The sequence below is a fragment of the Erythrolamprus reginae genome, chromosome 10 (assembly GCF_031021105.1).
Source record: "Erythrolamprus reginae isolate rEryReg1 chromosome 10, rEryReg1.hap1, whole genome shotgun sequence".
Classification (NCBI taxonomy): domain Eukaryota; kingdom Metazoa; phylum Chordata; class Lepidosauria; order Squamata; family Dipsadidae; genus Erythrolamprus; species Erythrolamprus reginae.
Window position 1 is genome coordinate 18,094,211 of NC_091959.1, and position 22,344 is coordinate 18,116,554.

A 22,344-nucleotide genomic window follows, 5' to 3' on the forward strand; every position below is an offset into this window, starting at 1 on the left:
TTTCACCCCTAACCATTCTTTTCCTTAATTTAGACATAGCCAGTTCCAGCAGCCAATCTTGATATTTTTCAGCCTCCAGTCCCTTTGTTGCTCTTCTCTGCATTCTTTGTTGTTCTTCTCTGCATTCTTCTTGAGTCTTTCTAGAGTCTTTTCTGCATTTTTTCTAGAGTCTCAATGTCTATCATTGTCATTTCTAGCTAAACTATATCTTGAAGAAAGGAAAGGGAAAAAAAGTGACTGCCTTAGCCACCATTGGTTCTGTTGCACTCTGCTACACATCAAATAACTCTCTGCTCTTTTATGTCCCATTTATAACATGAATGTTCTTTACTCTTAAATTAATGATTTTGTTTTGTGAAAATCAGATGTAGCGGGAGTTTTTTGTCTATAAAGATTGCTACAGGCCTGGCTTCATTAGCTTCAAACTCCTGTAGTAATTTATACATTCCCCTCGTGTCAGGCCTTCAGTTACACCGTGCTTTGTGGCTGGCCCCACTATAGCAGTATCACTTAGACTTATATACCGCTTCGCAATGCTTTACAACCCTCTCTAAGCAGTTTAGAGAATCAGCCTTTCCCCCCCCAACAATCTGAGTCCTTATTTTATCCACCTCGGAAGGATGGAAGGCTGAGTCAACCTTGAGCCAGTGGTGAGATTTGAACTGCTGAACTACAGCTAGCAGCAGAAGCAGCTTGCAGTACTGCACACTAACCATATATAAAACATATTCAGTCTCAGTAGAGAACGGTGGCTTTATAACTTTCTTTTTACTGGACTAAGGGACCTGTCTACCATAATAGAGGAACAGGTGTGTTAGTGTGTAGATTTGCCGTTAGTGCAGGTAGCCCTCGACATACAATTTAGTGACAGTTCAAAGTTACAGTGGCACTGAAAAACGACAATTTTTCTCAGTTACAACCTTTGAAGCAATCCCATGATCATGTGCTCAAAATTTAGACCCTTGCAACTGGTTCACACTTATGACTGTTGCGGCATCCCGAGGTCATGTGATCGCTTTTTGCAAACTTGACAAGCAAAATCAACGGTCAAATTTACACAACAACCCGATTTACTTAACTACCAGGTTACTAACTTATCAACTGCAGTGATTCACTGAACGCCTGTGGCAACAAAGGTCGTAAAAAGGGGGCAAAACTCTCTTAACATCTCACTTAGCCACAGAAATCATGGGCCCAGTTGTGGTCGTAATTCGAGGACTACTGTACTATGGAAGGAATGACAACTGTTAGTTACTGGGTTTGGATCCTGACTCCTTTCCTCCAGCTGCCCTTAGTCTGATGATTTACTGCCATCTATTTACTTTGTTTCATGAACTTTCTAAGCTCAGTTGGTTTTTCAGAAAGTTCTCAGATCCTTGGGGAATTCTCTCTGAAAAGTCTACGTTCAAACTTTGATCCTTTCTATAGTGAATTCTCCAACCTTACTTGTTACAGAACAGCCCCCATCAACAAATCCCACTCAGTTATCCCTTTAGGGCTACATAAGCAACACATAGTAAATTAGAATCCAAATCTGGTGAGTACAGTACATTCTTAACGTGCAAAGCCATTGCTGCTTTTATTAGAGTCTTCGCAGACTTCCTTGACACTGCAACCTGCCCTCTCAAGATCAACAAAGACATCTTTATTTTTAAACTTTGGAGCAGTTGCTTCTCTATCCAAGTAAACCAAATTCTTGCCAGCATCCTTGATGACTCTGTCCGTAAGATTTCTCCCTTTCTTTTTCTGAGGATGCAGTCATTCCCCTCTGTTTGAGCTCCACCATTTTCTCAAAGTTTTTTCCTGGGCTGCCCCTTTCTCATTCTCTTGAGAGAGAGAGACTTTTTGGTTAGCTATGTCACTGTTTGCATCTCCAAGCCGCTGTACAGTTTTTGATTCTTGGTGGGTAAAATACTCTGAACTCTTTTCACAGAGTAAACAGGGTTTCTCTTTAGATTTCAAAATAGAGGGTTTTTCTATTTGCTCAGTTAATTTCTTCTATTCCCATTTGAGATTCCTGCTCATGGATTTTGGATCTGAATTTGGTACATTAAAATGTTGGAGCAGATACAGCAAAAGAAAAGCAACCGTATAGTTTATGTCATTTTTAAGTAGCCTCTTGAGATCAAGATTTTGGCTTGTGTGTTACATGATTCTTGCATTCTTAAAGAGTGCATTCTTGTCCTAAGATGCATAGTACAACCTATGTTCTTTTCACGGTAAATTCTCTTTAATTTGATTCAAATATCTTTTGTTATGCACAAGCACACAGCTACTACTACTACTACTATTATTATTATTATTATTATTATTATTATTATTATTATTATTATTATTTATTAGATTTGTATGCCGCCCCTCTCCGAAGATTCGGGGTGGCTCACAACAGTGATAAAACAATATACAAGAATAGAATAGAATAGAATAGAATAGAATTTTTATTGGCCAAGTGTGATTGGATACACAAGGAATTTGTCTTGGTGCATATACTTTCAGCGTACATAAAATAAAATATACTTTTGTTAAGAATCATGTGGTACAACACTTAATGATTATCATAGGGGTCAAATAAGCAATGAGGAAGCAATATTAATAAAAATCTTAGGATATAAGCAACAAGTTAGAGTCATACAGTCAACATGGGAAGAAATGGGTGATAGGAATGATGAGAAAAACTAGTAGAATAGAAGTGCAGATTTAGTGCAGATTTAACAAATTTAATATTAAAAGTCTAAATAACAATTTAACATCAAAAGCCTAAAAACCCCATTATTTAAAAAGCATACACACAAACATACCATACATAAAACTACATAGGCAAGGGGAGATGTCTCAGTTCCCCCATGCCTGACAGCAGATCTATCTATATCTATAGATACCTGCACAAGCTTCTGATTTTGCATGTTCCAAACTCTTTGTTCCTCATATCCAGAAAGTCTTTGTGTTTCTGTAATTCCATAATCCAATTCATAAATATGGTAGGCCCATTTTTTCCCAACTTGGCATTTGAAGATAAAATGTATGGGGGAAAATTGTCTTAGGCTGCCTCATCTTTTCCCCTTATAGATGTTTGCCAAGGGCTGACAAAATAACCAGACCAAAAAAAAATCTTGCTTTGCCATTCCTGGGATCTCGGCACTTAGTTTTTCTAACCTTTCCTTTTACTTATTTAGTAGTTCATATGTCTGGGCCATTAACTCCACAAGTGCAATCAAAGCCCTATTTTACCCCAAGTGTGGTCATGCTGTTTGTAAGTCAGTGTACTGCTGCCCACATTCCACTTCTAACTGGGGAGGCACATGAGTGCCCTGACCCCCAGGTTCAGAGAATGTGCATTTTCATAGTTTAAAATGACGTCAGAACCATATAAATGCTATTTGTCAATGTATTCTGTTGAGAAGAAAGTGGGGAGCAGCTTGAAGGAGGGTGAAGCCTGGATCTGATAAAATTAGATTAGATTAGATTAGATTTATTGGATTTATATGCCGCCCCTCTCCGTAGACTCGGGGTGGCTCACAACAATGGTAAACAAAACATAGTAACAAATCTAATATTTCGCAATTTAAATTACAGTTTTAAGTTAAAAAATCCAAAAGAGCCCCAATATATAAAAAACAAGCACACAATCGAATCATACACAAAAACTACATGGGCAAGGGGGAGATGTTTCAATTCCCCCATGCCTGACGGCAGAGGTGGGTTTTAAGGAGTTTCCGAAAGGCAAGGAGGGTGGGGGCAATCCTAATCTCTGGGGGGAATTGGTTCCAGAGGGTCGGAGCCACCACAGAGAAGGCTCTTCCCCTGGGTCCCGCCAGACGACATTGTTTAGTCGACGGGACTCGGAGAAGGCCAACTCTGTGGGACCTAAATGGTCTCTGGGATTTGTGCGGCAGAAGGCGGCCCCGGAGATATTCTGGCCCGATGCCATGAAGGGCTTTATAGGTCATAACCAACACTTTGAATTGTGACCGGAAACTGATCGGCAACCAATGCAGACTGCGGAGTGTTGGAGTAACATGGGCATATTTAGAGAAGCCCATGATTGCTCTCGCAGCTGCATTCTGCACGATCTGAAGTTTCCGAACACTTTTCAAAGGTAGCCCCATGTAGAGAGCGTTACAGTAGTCGAGCCTCAAGGTGATGAGGGCATGAGTGACTATGAGCAGTGAGTCTCGGTCCAGATAGGGCCGCAACTGGTGCACCAGGCGAACCTGGGCAAACGCCCCCCTTACCACAGCTGAAAGATGTTCCAGAAAATGCACTATTTGCAGTGCACTTCAACATAGTTTGGTGTTGGCAAATTCTGTTTCAAGCTTTACGTGTTTAAATTATATAATGGAATATTTTAACGAACTGTATTTAATCAGTGTCTAATGTCTTTATTAGGGATATTTCTGGAACCAAATGTGATTTCACTGTGCAGGTCCAGTTAAGGTAAGTGCTTTTCCTATACAGTAATCCAATTGCAACATGGTGTTACTATGGTGTTACCAGGCATGTTTAAATTCAGTTACTGTGGATTTATCTACCACGTCTGCTGGAAGTTTGTTCCAAGGATCTACTACTCTTTCAGTAAAATAATATTTTCTCATGTTGCTTTTGATCTTTCCCCCAACTAACTTCAGATTGTGTCCCCTTGTTCTTGTGTTCACTTTCCTATTAAAAACACTTCCCTCCTGGACCTTATTTAACCCTTTAATATATTTAAATGTTTCGATCATGTCCCCCCATTTCCTTCTGTCCTCCAGACTATACAGATTGAGTTCATTAAGTCTTTCCTGATACGTTTTATGCTTAAGACCTTCCACCATTCTTGTAGCCCGTCTTTGGACCCGTTCAATTTTGTCAATATCTTTTTGTAGGTGAGGTCTCCAGAACTGAACACAGTATTCCAAATGTGGTCTCACCAGCATTCTATATAGTGGGATCATAATCTCCCTCTTCCTGCTTGTTATACCTCTAGCTATGCAGCCAAGCATCCTACTTGCTTTCCCTACCGCCTGACTGCACTGTTAATATATAAATGTTAGTGATAGTGAGTAAGCATATAAATGTTCCCCTGCGTAATTTTATTTGTTTCTCTTATCTTTTTCTCTTCTACCCTTGTATAAGCCAATCCTCCTACACCTTGTTCAGGAATGTCTAATCATCTTCAGTCTACATATTGTGCCTATTCTAAACGGGATATTTAGTCCAGGGGATCTAACAGATATCAAAGTGCGTAATAGCAAATAAAGCTCCATTCCTTCACCAATTGCTTTCACACTTAGCACCAGCAGAGAAACTGGGTTTTTCTCTGATTAATCTGCTGCTGGAGGACTTGTTCCTCTATAGGCTGCTTCTACCTTCAAGAAGAGGGTTTGTTTGTTTGTTTGTTTGTTTGTTTGTTTGTTTGTTTGTTTGTTTGTTCGTTCGTTCATTTATTTATTTATTTATTTATTAGATTTGTATGCCGCCCCTCTCCGAAGAATCGGGGCGGCTAACAACAATATAAAAAGACAATGTAAACAAATCTAATATTAAAAATAATCTAAAAAACCCCAATTTAAAGAACCACTCATACATACAAGCATACCATGTATAAATTCTATAAGCCTAGGGGGAAGGGAAATTTCAATTCCCCCATGCCTGACGACAGAGGTGGGTTTTAAGGAGCTTGCGAAAGACAAGGAGGGTGGGGGCAACTCTGATATCTGGGGGGAGCTGGTTCCAGAGGGTCGGGGCCGCCACAGAGAAGGCTCTTCTCCTGGGTCCTGCCAAACGACATTGTTTAGTCGACGGGACCCGGAGAAGGCCAATTCTGTGGGACCTAACCAGTCGCTGGGATTCGTGCGGCAGAAGGCGGTCCCGGAGGATGGAGGAGCAATTGACAGTGCTTGATGAAGTTCAGGGGCTAATTTTAAATTAGCCGTTATAGTGATGGGGCTTTTCTGTAAGCTCTTTCATTCTTAACAATGTGCATAGCAATTTTGATACAGTATTTACATCCATACCGAAATTTCAAGCTCAGCACAAAAGATGGTTCAGTGCAGAACTAAGCATCACTCAGCTTTCTTCCCTTGAAGCCTGCTTATTTATTGGGTTCTAATTAAGTACAGGTAGTCCTTGTTTAGCGACTGTCTATTTAGTGACTGTTCACAGTTACAATAGTTACATGATGAAAACCTTTGCAGGTCCGTGAAGCAAAGGAAAATTCAAATAAAGTCATAATGGTTGCAGTTTCATTTACCAGCCACTTCATTTAACAACCTAGTTGCCGGTCTGACGTGTGGCCACTAAATGAGAAAGTGCCAGTATCTAATTTGTACCAGTAATATTTGTGAGAAGCTAGAAGCCTGCTGCACCATGAATCCTGCAGGCAGAATTACATCCCTTGAGACCTGGATCTTGTTTTGCCAACATCTTGGATTGGCACCATCTCAGACCTTAGAGGAGATTCTAGCTCAGGCTGTGTTGCAGAGTAAGCATTGACAAGAAACACCCAATTGTAAGTCGAGTGGAGCTACACTGGAGAATCTCACTTAAGGATGAACTGATGTAGCAGCAAAAATTCCCAAAGAATGTGAAAGACATTACATGTTCTATAAAACTTGGCTGTTTTCACAGTGCAGGCTTGGATAGAGGCACACAGGGTTCAGCTGTATCATTAGCTGTAGTTGCTGGCATTGTGTGCAAACTTCCTTGGCAGGACTCAGAACCTGGACAGCGGCTTCCTGCAAACTGATGAAGGAACCATTTCTCGCGTGCTCTCTCCTTGACTCAGTGATTGGTTGATGGCAGGGAATCATGGAGTGTAATCTCACCCATCTACCCACAAGGGTCACATTGGATTCTGGGCCATGGACTGCTTTTAGAAAGGGTTATTTTATGTGCCTCGTTGATCTCTAAGATTACTTCAGCTTCAACCACAACAATACACGAGCACACAACAGATACACACTCAAAGTGAACCGCCCCAAACTCGACTGTAGGAAATACGACTTTAGAAACAGAGTGGTTAATGCCTGGAACTCACTACCTGACTCTGTGGTATTGTCACCAAACCCCCAAAACTTTACCCTTAGATTGTCCACTGTTGATCTCACCCGATTCCTAAGAGGTCAGTAAGGGGAGTGCATAAGCGCATGAGTGTGCCTTCCGTCCCTGTCCAATTGTTCCCTCTTATCAATACCCATCGTATATATATAAACAATGTTATATCTGTGTATAAATAGTACTGGACTAAGTAACTAACTAACTAAGAAAGAAAGAAAGAAAGAAAGAAAGAAAGAGAGGGAGAGAGGGAGAGAGAGAGAGAACGAAAGATAGAAAGATAGAAAGAAAGAAAGAAAGAAAGAAAGAAAGAAAGAAAGAAAGAAAGAAGCCAAGACGGCATCCATCAACAACTTTAATAAGATACCCAAGCCAGGATTCTCCAGCATTTTGATCACTAGGGATGTTTGGAATTGTGAGAGCATGTTGTCTATGTCAATCTTTCTCAACCTGAGCAAGTTTTGAAGATTTCTGGACTTCAACTCCCAGAATCCCCCAGCCAGCACAGGAGTTGACTATCTGCAGCATAGGATATATGGAGTTGAAGTCCAGATATCTTCAACTTGAAAAGATTGAGAAAGACTGACCTATATGTGTTTCTTGGCAGTATTGATCATACCCTCCATACCTTTCCTGGTTTTATGTGCAGTCACAAAGCCAAAGACGGATGGAGCACGGGACCTAGAGAGTTGTGGGCTTCGAATCTAATGAAGAGGAAGGGATTGGCTTAATCTAAGGTTGCAAATTTAATGTTATATCTGCAGAAGGATATAATATGCCACCTTTCAATCTTGGTACAATAGGATATTATTATTATTATTATTATTATTATTATTATTATTATTATTATTATTATTATTATTATTATGTCAGTACAACACAGCAAACGAGATCACTATGCTGGATTTCATATTTCATCACCAGTCGGGTGCTTCCCAAGCACCTAGGACTGCGTGATGTAGTGGCGAATTATGCTTGCCGATCCCAGTAAAGCGGCCTTTTGCAATTGACAGATGGAGATTTTGTCAATTCCGATGGTTTTCAAATGTCCGCTGAGATCCTTTGGTACTGCATCCAGCGTGCCAAGTACCACTGGGACCACTTTCACTGGCTTATTATTATTATTATTATTATTATTATTATTATAATTAATTAATTAGATTTGTATGCCGCCCCTCTCCGTAGACTCGGGGTGGCTTACAGCAATAGTAAAAAACAATATACAGTAACAAATCTAATAATTAAAAAACTAAAAAACCCTTATTTAAAAATGAAACATATACACAAACATACAGGTAATTCTCGATTTATGACAGTTCATTTACTGACTGTTTGAAATGACAGCAGCCCTGAAAAAGTGACTGATGACAGTTTTTCACACTTACGATCATTGCAGCATCCCCATGGTCACATGATTAAAATTCACATGCTCAAATCAACCGTCTCATATTTATGACGGTTGCAACGTCCCAAGGTCACATGATCCCTCTTTGCGGCCTTCTGACAAGCACGATGAGCCGAGGTGGCGCAGTGGGTAGAGTACAGTACTGCAGGCCACTAAAGCTGACTGCTAGATCTGCAGGTCGGCAGTTCAAATCTCATCACCGGCTCAAGGTTGACTCAGTTTTCCATCCTTCCAAGGTGGGTAAAATGAGGACCCGGATTGTGGGGGCAATAGGCTGGCTCTGTTAAAAAAGTGCTATTGCTAACATGTTGTAAGCCTCCCTGAGTCTAAGGAGAAGCGTGGCATAAAAAACCCATAGATAGATGATAGATAGATAGATAGATAGATAGATAGATAGATAGATAGATAGATAGATAGATAGATAGATAGATAGATAGATAGATAGATAGGAAAGAAAGAAAGAAAGAAAGAAAGAAAGATCAGTTCACCTAACAGATTCACATAACAGCTGTGTTACTAATTTAACAACTACAGTGATTCACATAACAACTGTGGCAAGAAAGTCTGTAAAATGGGGCCAGCCTCACTTAATAAATGTTTTGCTTAGCAACAGGACGTTTGGCCTCCATTGTGGTTGTAAGTTGAGGACTATCTGTACAGTGACTCACATGAGATTATGATCCATATTAAAGCTCTCTATCTCTCTTAAATACTGAAATCTTTGCACAGAGTATTACTCAGTGGTCATTCATGATATGCATACTTATATATACCTGAATATCAATAATCACAGGATTGTTGTTGTTGGGGGGGTGGGGTAAATAGGAGAGGAAAGAATATTAAGTATGTTGTCCGCCTTTAGTTATTTTTATGGGATGAAAATAGATAAAATATGAAATAACATGTAACTGAACTTTGTAATCTCTGTAGGTTTTGCTTATCTGAAACCAGTTGCCCACAAGAAGATCACTTCCCGCCAAACCTTTGTGTGAAAGTTAATGGAAAACCATGCAGCCTTCCTGTAAGTCTCTCCCAAATCTGATTACGATAGTCTTCTTTTTCATAAAATAATCCATGTGGGAGCTATGTGGGTGGTTTGTGGCATAACTGTCCTTATAGTGATCTTTGCATTCTGTAGTACTCTGGTTGACATGCAGAAGTCGCCCGAGTCCTTTACACGGTCATTCTCCATAGAGGGAGGAGTCAGCAGTCAGGGTGGGTTGTACTCACTCATTAAAGGCAGGACCGAGTCAGATATATAAATAATGGGATATGGGAATATTATTAATTCTGGTGGTCCTATCTTTATTCCGACCTTACTATACCTCTCAAATTCTTTCTCTGGTTGGATGGGGTTCGTGGTATGTTTCGTTGTTCAGTTTTAGATCCTTTCATGTTGTGTTCGCCACACTGAGTCACCGCTTCGGATTCGTCAGAAAACTGGGGTCAATGGGTGGATCCATTATTTATATATCTCAGTCGCACCTCTGATGAGTGAATACAACCCATCCTGAGCGCTGACTCCTCTACTATGAGAAGGAGTGTATCAGGTGAGTCATCGCTCATTTTCATAATGGTAATTTGCATTCTGGTGTTTCAGGGCTATCTTCCTCCAACTAAAAACGGGGTTGAACCAAAGCGACCAAGCAGACCAATCAACATTACTTCACTGGTGCGACTCTCCACAACAGTACCAAACACAATTGTCGTCTCTTGGACTGCAGAAATTGGAAGAGTAAGTAATGTTTTTATATCTTAGGTTTTAATATTAGGTTGGGTTTCTCTTGTCGTATTGTATTTTATTTTCACTTTTGTAAGCTGCCTTAAGTCCGCGGAGAAGGACAGCATAGAAATCCAACCAGATAGGTATGTATGTAGGTAGGTAGATATGATAGGTAGGTAGGTAGGTAGGTAGATACATACATACATATATTAGATTGATTAGATACATACATACATACATACATACATACATACATACATACATACATTAGATCGATTAGATAGATAGATACATACATACATACATACATACATACATACATACAATTGATTAGATAGATAGATAGATAGATAGATACATACATACATACATACATACATACATACATACATACATATATTAGATTGATTAGATAGATAGATAGATAGATACATACATACATACATACATACATACATACATACATACATACATACATACATACATACATACATTAGATTGAATGGATAGATGGATGGATGGATGGATGGATGGATGGTAGTCTTAAGTAAGAGTTCTACACCTCTCAGCTCTCTTGTTCCAGCTCTGAGTTGTATGTACGTTATGGTGTTTGTTGTAGAATAATGAATCCAATCCAGGCACTTTTAAACAAACTTTTACTTTGAGGTATTTGGATTTAGGAAAACCAGGCTTTTAGTCTTCAGACAAATTTTTTGAAATTAAATCAAGTCAAACCAATTTTTAATGTACTCACTGTACATAAAAGCCACAAGCTAAATCCACACACCAAACAAACAACAGAAAATGCAAGCAGTCTTCAAAAAACAGTTTTATAATCCTTCTGACCAATCCCTGATGAATGCATCATACATTCAAAACAAATGTGGTGACTTCCAAAGTGATTTGATTGTCTTGTTTGGATAAAACATACATAACATAAAATCTACCAGCCAGATGTTAGAGAAGAAAATGTGTAATGAATTCTAGTACTACAAGAAAATGAAATATGAACTAACGTTTCAGTTACTTTAGTGTCACATCATTCTATCCTTCCTGGATATGGTAATTTCATATATTTTCCTGGGAAACTACTGGATGGTGCACAATGATGTTAAATGGCAAATTCTTACAGCCCAACCCTCTATATTCCTTCTAAGTGCAAAGAATGAAAAAAAAGAATAATATCCATTATTTACCACATCTCCCCCAAACCAGTGAATTTTGTTTCTAATTCCAAACTTCACGGGGATTTGGAAATAATAAAATACTTTCCCAATGTTTAGACTAAATGTTTCTTTCTTGTGTTCCCCTGCAGTCTTATTCGATGGCCGTCTACCTTGTCAAGCAGCTCTCCTCGTCTGTATTGCTACAGAGGTTACGATTAAAAGGCATACGAAATCCTGACCATTCGAGAGCGCTAAGTACGTCTATTGGGTGCAAGGTCCAAGTATAGAATAATTTCAGGGGAACGACTTCAATAATGGTCCCCCTTATTGTTGCCCATGTTACTCCAACAGTTTCCGGTCACAATTCAAAGTGTTGGTCATCACCTATAAAGCCCTTCATGGCACCGGACCAGGATATCTACGAGACCGCCTTCTGCCGCACGAATCCCAGCGACCGGTTAGGTCCCACAGAGTTGGTCTCCTCCGGGTCCCGTCAACTAAACAATGTCGTTTGGCAGGACCCGGAGGAAGAGCCTTCTCTGTGGCGGCTCCGACCCTCTGGAATCAGCTCCCTCCAGAGATTAGAACTGCCCCCACCCTCCTTGCCTTTCGTAAACTCCTTAAAACCCACCTCTGTCGTCAAGCGTGGGGGAACTGAAACATCTCCCCCTGCCTATGTTGTTTTCTGTGTATGATATGACTGTATGTTTTTTTAATATATTGGGGTTTCTTGCTTTTTAGACTTTTTAAATGTATTATTGTTATTTTAGAGTTTAACTATTAGATTTGTCATTATATATTGTTTTTATCATTGCTGTGAGCCACCCCCGAGTCTACGGAGAGGGGCGGCATACAAATCTAATTAATAATAATAATAATAATAATAATAATAATAATAATAACAATAATATAACATAAACAACAATAATCATAATCATAAAAATTATTATTATTATCATCATCATCATCATTATTTAGATTTGTATGCGGCCCCTCTCCAAAGACTCGGGGCGACTCACAACAAATGCCCTTCGGATTGTAAAAGCAAAACCCACCCTTCCCTAGCGAGAGGAGGCGTGGGGCTGCAGGGGGGGGGGGCAGATGCTCCAGAGCCCCAAATCTTTGCAGACTGTATTCAGGTTCTTCCCCTTTCGGGAGGTGGGGGCAATATATGCCAAAAGTCATTGACTGAAAAATTGAATGAACGGATGAATGAATAAATGAATGAATGAATGAGAAATGCTGGAACTTGGGCCAGCTTCTTATGATTCTCAAGCTGCCCAAGCAGTACCCATCCTGGAGTCAGAGAGTCCATTTTCTGGGATGGTCAGGTTTATTTCCTCAGTTGAGTAAGGACACCTTACAAAATAACCTTCCTGAAGGGTGGTGACTTCCTCAAGGTGCCTGCTGGATTGGCCTGCTTTCTTCAGTCCCTGCTTTTCTTTTATCCTGAAGACAGCTGAGTCGAGGACTGATTCTGCCAGACTCCGAGTTCCATTCATTTATTTATTAGATTTGTATGCCGCCCCTCTCCATGCGGTTTGTCCGCCCTCTCTTCTCCCGCCGTTCTTGCTCTCAGCATCCCGCGGAGGGTTTGACGGTCAATACATCAACTGATTAGCTCATCTGGAGACATCAAAACCTGCTTCTGACTTTAACTCAAGAAATGCATCAACTTCCCATCCTGGCTTTCCCCACCTTCTAGTGCAGAGGTCTTCAAACTTGTGGACCTCTTGTGGCTGGAGAATTCTGGAAGCTGAAGTCCACAAATCTTAAAGTTGCCAAATTTGGGGACCCCTGTTCTAATGAAAGTTTCTATTTTGTTTTTTTTCCCTTCTTGACAGTCAAAGAGAAGCTAACAGCAGACCCTGACAGTGAAATAGCAACAACCAGTTTAAGAGTTTCTCTTCTATGCCCAGTAAGTGTATTTTTATTTCTAAAATTCTTTCCTCATTGCACTGAGTACAGATAGTTCTTGATTTATGAACACAATTAAGCCAAGATTCTCATTTCTGTTGTTAAGCGAGACATAGAAACATAGAAGACTGACAGCAGAAAAAGACCTCATGATCCATCTAGTGTGCACTTATACTATTTTCTGTATTATTGTAGCCCGTCTTTGGACCCGCTCAATTTTGTCAATATCTTTTTGTAGGTGAGGTCTCCAGAACTGAACACAGTATTCCAAATGTGGTCTCACCAGCGCTCTATATAGCGGGATCATAATCTCCCTCTTCCTGCTTGTTATACCTCTAGCTATGCAACCAAGCATCCTACTTGCTTTCCCTACCGCCTGACTGCACTGTTCACCCATTTTGAGACTGTCAGAAATCACTACCCCTAAATCCTTTTCTTCTGAAGTTTTTGCTAACACAGAACTGCCAATACAATACTCAGATTGAGGATTCCTTTTCCCCAAGTGCATTATTTTATATTTGAAAACATTAAACTGCAGTTTCCATTGCTTTGACCATTTATCTAGTAAAGTTAAATCATTTACCATATTACAGACACCCCCAGGAATATCAACCCTATCGCACACTTTAGAGTCATCGGCAAATAGGCAAACCTTCCCTACCAAACCTTCCCCTATGTCACTCACAAACATATTAAAAAGAATAGGACCCAGAACAGACCCATGTGGCACACCGCTTGTAACCTGTCTCTGCTCAGAATACTCGCCATTAACAATAACTCTCTGATGTCTATGCTTCAGCCAGCTTGAAATCCACTGAACTATCCAGGGATTAAGTCCAATCTTCACTAATTTATCTATCAGCTCTTTACGTGGAACCGTATCAAAGGCTTTGCTGAAGTCCAGATAGGCAATATGCAGGGCACCACCTTGATCCAACACCTTTGTGACATAGTCAAAGAAATCAGTGAGATTAATCTGACACGATTTGCCTTCAGTAAAGCCATGCTGATTTGGGTCCAATAAGTTATTGTTTTTTAGGTGCTGATTTATCCTCTTTTTGAGTAGTCTCCATCATTTTAACTATAACTGACACCTGATAAGTGAATTTTGCCCTTCCTTATGACCCCTTTTGCTTCACTTTTTAAGTGAATCACTAACCTTAGTTAAAACCAGATAATAGTAATCTCTTTGTTAAGTGAATCCAGTTTCCCCATTGACTTTGTTTGTCAGAAGGTCACAAAAGATGAATCCCTGGGACACAGCAGCGGTCATAAATATGAACCAGTTGCCCAGCCACTGAATCACATAAACCTGGGAATGCTGCAATGGTCGTAATAGTGAAAAAAAAAGTCATTGGTCACATTTTTCACTGCCGTTGTAACTTTGAATGGTCATTTAATGAACTGCTGTAAGTCAAGGACCACCTGTATCTACTATATTAATGCCAGTTTGAATGTTAATTCACCCTATTTGGCAAGAATGCCATAATGGGATGGTGAGTCATTCTCTGCGGGAGAACGTGAATTAGTTTATTCATGCATGCCTTCAGCTCTCCTGTACACCTTTTTCCTTTACCTAGAGGTTTTTATTTGTCCAAAAAGGACTTCTTTTGTTAAAAGGAACACTGTCAAACTATTGACTAAATCTGCACTACTTCTCCTTGTTCCCACCACCCATCTCCTCCCACTAATGACTCTTATGACTGTAACTTTGCTGCTTGTATATACAATTTATATTGACTGGTTCCTAATATGCTTTAATTGCTTATATGTACCCAGACATATAAACATAGAAGCTGGACGGCAGAAAAAGACCTCATAGTCCATCTAGTCTGCCCTATTTCCTGTATTTTATCTTAGGATGGATATATATTTATCCCAGGCATGTTTAAATTCAGTTATCGTGGTTTTACCAACCACGTCTGCTGGAAGTTTGTTCCAAGCATCTACTACTCTTTCAGTAAAATAATATTTTCTCGCATTGCTTCTGATCTTCCCCCCCCAACTAACCTCAGATTTTGCCCCCTTATTCTTGTGTTCACTTTCCTATTAAAAACATTTCCCTCCTGAACCGTATTTAACCCTTTAACATATTTAAATGTTTCAATCATATCCCTCCTTTCCCTTCTGTCCTCCAGTTTAAGACTATTCATAAGTGTTGTACCTTATGATTCTTGACAAATGCATCTTTTCTTTTATGTACACCGAGAGCATATGCACCAAGACAAACTCCTTATGTGTCCAATCACACTTGGCCAATAAAGAATTCTTCTTTCACTAGGGGGTAGTGATTTCTGACAGTCTCAAAATGGGTGAGCAGTGTGGTCGGACGGTAGGAAAAGCAAGTAGGATGCTTGGCTGCATAGCTAGAGGTATAACAAGCAGGAAGAGGGAGATTGTGATCCCCTTATATAGAGCGCTGGTGAGACCACATTTGAAATACTGTGTTCAGTTCTGGAGACCTCACCTACAAAAAGATATTGACAAAATTGAACGGGTCCAAAGACGGGCTATAAGAATGGTGGAAGGTCTTAAGCATAAAACGTATCAGGAAAGACTTCATGAACTCAATCTGTATAGTCTGGAGGACAGAAGGAAAAGGGGGGACATGATCGAAACATTTAAATATATTAAAGGGTTAAATAAGGTCCAGGAGGGAAGTGTTTTTAATAGGAAAGTGAACACAAGAACAAGGGGACACAATCTGAAGTTAGTTGGGGGAAAGATCAAAAGCAACATGAGAAAATCTTATTTTACTGAAAGAGTAGTAGATCCTTGGAACAAACTTCCAGCAGACGTGGTTGGTAAATCCACAGTAACTGAATTTAAACATGCCTGGGAGAAACATATATCCATCCTAAGATAAAATACAGGAAATAGTATCAGGGCAGACTAGATGGACCAGGTATTTTTCTGCCGTCAGTCTTCTATGTTTCTGTTCTGTTCTATTCTATACCAGCTTTTGTTTGTATGTCAGGCTTAATTATTCAATTCACTTTTTTCCCCCTTCTTTTAAAAGCTTGGCAAGATGCGACTAGCAATACCTTGCAGGTGTCTGACTTGCTCACACCTTCAGTGTTTTGATGCCACCTTGTACATTCAGATGAATGAAAAGAAACCCACTTGGGTGTGTCCCGTCTGCGACAAAAAAGCACCCTATGAACATCTAATAATTGATGGGTAAGTACATTTCAGTAGCCGGGAATAGTTGGGAATCAGCTGTTCTAGAGACCTCCTGGAAATGTTCAAGGCAGCATTTCTCAACCTTGGCAGCTTGAAGGTGAGTGGACTTCAACTCCCAGAGTTCTAGCTGGTGGGGGAATTCTGGGAATTGAAGTCCACCCATCTTCAAGCTGGCCAGGTTGAGAAACACCGGCCTATGGTATGAAATGGTACTTTGATGCTGCCTTTCCATATTCGGTCTCAGAGGTATGCCCATGTTACACCAACACTCCGCAGTCTGCATTGGTTGCCGATCAATTTCCGGTCACAATTCAAAGTGTTGGTTATGACCTATAAAGCCCTTCATGGCATCGGACCAGAATATCTCCGGGACCGCCTTCTGCTGCACGAATCCCAGTGACCGGTTAGGTCCCACAAAGTTGGCCTTCTCTGGGTCCCGTCGACTAAGCAATGTCGTTTGGCGGGACCCAGGAGAAGAGCCTTCTCTGTGGCGGCCCTGACCCTCTGGAACCAGCTCCCCCCAGATTTCAGAGTTGCCCCCACCCTCCTTGCCTTTCGCAAGCTCCTTAAAACCCACCTCTATCGTCAGGCATGGGGGAATTGAAATTTCTCTTCCCCCTAGGCTTATAGAATTTATACATGGTATGCTTGTATGTATGAATGGTTCTTTAAATTGGGTTTTTTTTAGATTATTTTTAATATTAGATTTGTTTACATTGTCTTTTTATATTGTTGTTAGCTGCCCCGAGTCTTCGGAGAGGGGCGGCATACAAATCTAATAAATAATAATAAAATAATAATAATAATAGCTTATTAGATATGCCTTTCTGTATATTCAGGATTCTTTTTAAGGAAGCTTCTGTTTTATAGGTTGTTTATGGAAATTCTGAAATACTGCACAGACTGTGATGAGATTCAGTTTAAGGAAGATGGCTCATGGGCGCCTATGAGATCAAAAAAAGAGGCCCAAGAAGTGACAACTTCTTACAATGGTGTCGAAGGTGAGCTCACAATAACTCGTCTGCCTCTTTTTTTACTCTTTGCTGCGGCTGTGTGTCGTTCACAATTGTCCCTTCTGTGAGTCTGTGAGACATAACTTTAGTTTGCAGTGATTTGAACATCTGATTGTTTCTAGGTTGCTTAAGTTCGTCTGTGGATCATCAGGTGTCTTCTTATCAGTCCAACAAAAACAAGAAGGTTGAAGTCATCGACTTAACCCTTGACAGCTCGTCAGATGAGGAGGAAGAGGAACCAGCTATCAAGAGGAGATGTCCGTCATTGTCTCCTGTGTCACCCATTAACAGCAAGAGGTGAGATGGTGGCCAAAGTTAGAGAGTGACAGGTAGTTCTCGACTCAAAGTTACCGCAGATCCCACCCCAAAAGGTACCTGTGACCCAGTTCTGAAGTTGTAGCAGCCAATCCCCCTTCCCCCACTGGCACATGACCAAATTTTGGGCACTCAGCAACTAGCCCACATTTACAGGCATTTGCAGTGTCCCCAAATTTTCAACGTTACTGCCAAAACCTGGTGTTTAGCTCCATTTTTCGGCAAAAACAAACCCATATCAAACAGTCGGTTCTCTTAATGACCAAGGTTGCATTATGACCACACCAGGTTCACCTAATTGCCACCAAAAAGTCATAACATTTGTGTCCATTTGTTTTTTATGTCCCACTTTGCAACCAGCAGGACGTACAACCATAATGGTCAGGTCCCATAACTTTGTAAGTCGATTGTTACCTGTTGGGCAATTCGTCGTTCCATGTAAGGGGTGCAGCTGGAGTTCTCACTTTCATTTTGGGATCCTTTATTTCTCCAAACCATGTCCACTAAAGCTTGGTTTGGAGATGACCAAATAGGGTTTCTTTCACATTCTGTGAAAATGACCAATAAATATAAACTTGTACAAATGGGTGACATATCTGCAGATCCACTCTGACAGGCTTTCACAGCCCCATATTCTGAGAGAGAAAAATATATGATTCAATCAGTTTTATGTTCTGACAAGACTGGTGTAGAAATTCTACAGGGAATTCCACCTACCTTTTCCCATGGGAGGGAGGGAATCCCCCGGCTAGCAACCTTTGGAGATAACAGAGGAGAAATTGATGGGTGAAACCTCTCCATTTCTGTGTGCTGCAGAAATGTTGATAGGTAACCGATCAATGCACAAGGCTTAATAAAAAGGCAACAGAAGAGAAGTAAAGCATCTTGGTTTTATTTATCTATTTATTTATTTATTTATTTATTTATTTATTTATTTATTTATTTATTTATTTATTTAGGGGTTCGACTACTGTAATGCTCTCTACATGGGGCTACCTTTGAAAAGTGTTCGGAAACTTCAGATCGTGCAGAATGCAGCTGCGAGAGCAGTCATGGGCTTACCTAGGTATGCCCATGTTTCACCATCACTCCGCAGTCTGCATTGGCTGCCGATCAGTTTCCGGTCACAATTCAAAGTGTTGGTTATGACCTTTAAAGCCCTTCATGGCACTGCACCAGAATATCTCCGAGACCGCCTTCTGCCGCACGAATCCCAGCGACCGATTAGGTCCCACAGAGTGGGCCTCCTCCGGGTCCCGTCAACTAAACAATGTCGGTTGCCGGGCCCCAGGGGGAGAGCCTTCTCTGTGGCGGCACCGACTCTCTGGAACCAACTCCCCCCGGAGATCAGAACTGCCCCTACTCTTCCTGCCTTCCGTAAACTCCTCAAAACCCACCTTTGCCGTCAGGCATGGGGAAACTAAACATCTCCCCATGGGCACGTTGAATTTATACATGGTATGCTTGTGTGTGTGTATGTTAGTATAGGGGGTTTTCTTAAATTTATAAATATTTTAATTAATTGGATTATGTATTGCATTGTTTTTCACTTGTTGTGAGCCGCCCCGAGTCTTCGGAGAGGGGCGGCATACAAATCCAAATAATTAATAAATAAATATTTATTTATTTATTTATTTATTTATTTAATTCGATTTTTATGCCGCTCTTCTCCTTAAACTCAGGGCGGCTTACAACTTAGCACTTTTTAACAGAGCCAGCATATTGCCCCCACAATCCGGGTCCTCACTTTACCCACCTCGGAAGGATGGAAGGCTGAGTCAACCTTGAGCCGGTGTCAGATTTGAACCACTGACCTACAGATCTACAGTCAGCTTCAGTGGCCTGCAGAACAGCACTCTACAAGCTGCGCCACCTAATGCCAATGGAAGCCCTTGTCACTTGGCAGGCATAGTTCCCTCTAAGCTGAGCAGTGAGCAATCGCTCACTTAAAAATCATCATCAACTCAGAGTTTTCCAAACCTGCCCAGAAGCCAAGAGGGAAAGAGTGAGAGGGAAGGAGAGAGAGAGGAAGAGAGAGAAACAGATAGAAAAAAGAGAGGAAGGAAAAGAAAAAGAAAAAGAATGGGAGTAAGGAAGAGAGAAAGAAAATCAAAATCTAGTTTGAAACTAGCTCAACTATTTAAGTGGCATTTTGATATTGATAGAGTTGCCCTATTATGAGCTCACTATTATAGACACACAGTACAGTATTTTATTTTGAAATTCTCTGAGGCAAAACAGGGTGGGTTTTTTATTTGTTTGTTTGTTTGTTTGTTTGTTTGTTTATTTATTATTTCTGTGCTGCCCAGTCCCGAAGGGACTGCCGCTCAGACATTATACTTTTACGCCCACCCACCCCCCAAAAATTAGAGGGAACACTGTTGGCAAGGCGAGCAATACAAGCCCCTAGTTCTGAATCTCAGTGGCTGTTGGTGGGGTGTGTGTGTGTGTGGAAGGGGCTCACAGCTGCCTTTGACTTCCATGTTTTCTTGCCTCCTTTAGCCTTTTGAGTTTGCCTCACCAAGTATCTCCTGTTTCGAGAACGCCCAGCCTCCCAGCTGTCGACACAAGCTACATCAACACATCACTTCTGCAGGACTACAGGCATCCGTTTCATATGACTCCCATGCCGTACGACCTCCAAGGTAGGCTGCTGACCCTTGAGATAGGCCGGGGATCGAGGCCAGAATCCTCTGGGGCAGGGGTCTCCAACCTTGGCAACTTTAAGACTTGCAGACTCCAAAACTGGCTGAAGAGCTCTGGGAGTTCAAGTCCACAAGTCTTGAAAGTTGCCACGGTTGGAGACCCCTGTTCTGGTGAATGACTGGAGAGGTCTTATCTTTGGGCTCCTTTCTGTGGAATAAAAGATTGTTGAAGCCGGACTACATTTTAGGCTGATTCTGTCCCCCCCCTCCCCCAACCCCCCTCCCCCAAAGCTTTCTGCTAGTTTGCATTTATGTTTAATAAAAGCACTGGGCCTACAGTTGAGGGATGGATGAGGCCAGAGGGTCTCACTACAATCATTATCAGATCAGTCGGGTCAAAATAATTATTATTTTATTATTATTTATTAGATTTGTATGCCGCCCCTCTCCGAAGACTCGGGGCGGCTAACAACAATAAAGAAAACAATGTAACAAATCCAATATTAAAAAGCAATCTAACCCCAATTTAAGAGACCAATCATACAAACAAGCATACCATGTATAAATTCTATAAGCCTATGGGAAAGGGAAAACAAATTCAATCCCCCCATGCCTGATGACAGAGGTGGGTTTTAAGGAGCTTGCGAAAGGCAAGGAGGGCGGGGGCAACTCTGATATCTGGGGGGAGCTGGTTCCAGAGGGTCGGGGCCGCCACAGAGAAGGCTCTTCTGGGTCCCGCCAAATGACATTGTTTAGTCGACGGGACCCGGAGAAGGCCAACTCTGTGGGACCTAACCGGTCGCTGGGATTCGTGTGGCAGAAGGCGGTCCCGGAGATAATCTGGTCCGATGCCATAAAGGGCTTTATAGGTCATAACCAACACTTTGAATTGTGACCGGAAATTGATTGGCAACCAATGCAGACTGCGGAGTGTTGGTGTAACATAGGCATGCCTTGGGAAGTCCATGATTGTTCTCGCAGCTGCATTCTGCACGATCTGAAGTTTCCGAACTTCCAAAATAAGCACCTACCTGAAAGGAACGAATGTACCGGGCAGTGACTTTGTTAGTTTTCAGAACAGAAACGACCAAGACAGTGAGATACCTGTACAGTGGTACCTCTACTTAAGAACTTTGTTCGGTGACCAGGTTCCTAAGCAGAAAAGTTTGTAAGAAGAAGCAATTTTTCCCATAGGAATCAATGTAAAAGCAAATAATGTGTGCAAACCCATTAGGAAAGAAATAAAAGCTTGGAATTTGGGTGGGAGGAGGAGGAAGAGGAGGAGGAGGACAGTCGCTGCCGAAGGAAGAAGGGGAGGGGAGTCAAAAAAATCCAAAACTTTAAGGCTTAAAAAAAAACAGGGACTCTGAGGCAGCGAGGAGGAGCACGCGCCTCCCATACACCCAGCATGAGACTGCCTCCCATACACTGCGCCAGAAGGAGAAACCCAGGGGGAATGGCAGGAAACTGGCCGGGCCTTCGTGCCGCTCTCAGATTTCCTGGGAAATTTTTCCGGGTTCGGGTTCTTAAGTAGAAAATGGTTCTTTAGAAGAGGCAAAAAAATCTTGAAAACCCAGTTCTTATCTAGAAAAGTTCTTAAGTAGAGGCGTTCTTAAGTAGAGGTCCCACTGTATTTGGTTCAGCCACAGGTGTTGCCATTTTCTATGCTCAACTCTGTTTCTATGAAGAAAGTGCAAAAAATCTTCATTTTGTTCCCCACAGGTTTGGACTTCTTTTCCTTCTTACCAGGAGACAATCAGGTATGTTGTGGCTTCATTTATTCATATGTTTCCAGAACCTCCAAACAATCCCAGCAGTTTAGAGCAGTGTTTCCCAACCTTGGCCACTTGAAGATATTTGGACTTCAACTCCCAGAATTCCCCAGCCTGGCTGGGGAATTCTGGGAGTTGAAGTCCAGATATCTTCAAGTGGCCAAGGTTGGGAA

The 22,344-nt window shown here is 41.2% G+C and overlaps 1 protein-coding gene across 3 annotated transcripts in view; it reads left to right on the forward strand.

Moving 5' to 3' along the window:
• PIAS1 (protein inhibitor of activated STAT 1) overlaps positions 1–22,344 on the forward strand; it is an 85,447-nt gene that overhangs the window by 58,613 nt on the left and 4,490 nt on the right. For all 3 annotated transcript variants that reach the window (XM_070762654.1, XM_070762655.1, XM_070762656.1), the window contains 10 exons: positions 4,387–4,434; positions 9,368–9,458; positions 10,038–10,172; positions 11,476–11,581; positions 13,171–13,244; positions 16,263–16,423; positions 17,297–17,427; positions 17,562–17,736; positions 20,257–20,399; positions 22,122–22,159. In XM_070762654.1, the coding sequence (XP_070618755.1) occupies positions 4,387–4,434; positions 9,368–9,458; positions 10,038–10,172; positions 11,476–11,581; positions 13,171–13,244; positions 16,263–16,423; positions 17,297–17,427; positions 17,562–17,736; positions 20,257–20,399; positions 22,122–22,159 (1,102 nt within the window). The remainder of the gene's footprint in view (positions 1–4,386; positions 4,435–9,367; positions 9,459–10,037; positions 10,173–11,475; positions 11,582–13,170; positions 13,245–16,262; positions 16,424–17,296; positions 17,428–17,561; positions 17,737–20,256; positions 20,400–22,121; positions 22,160–22,344) is intronic.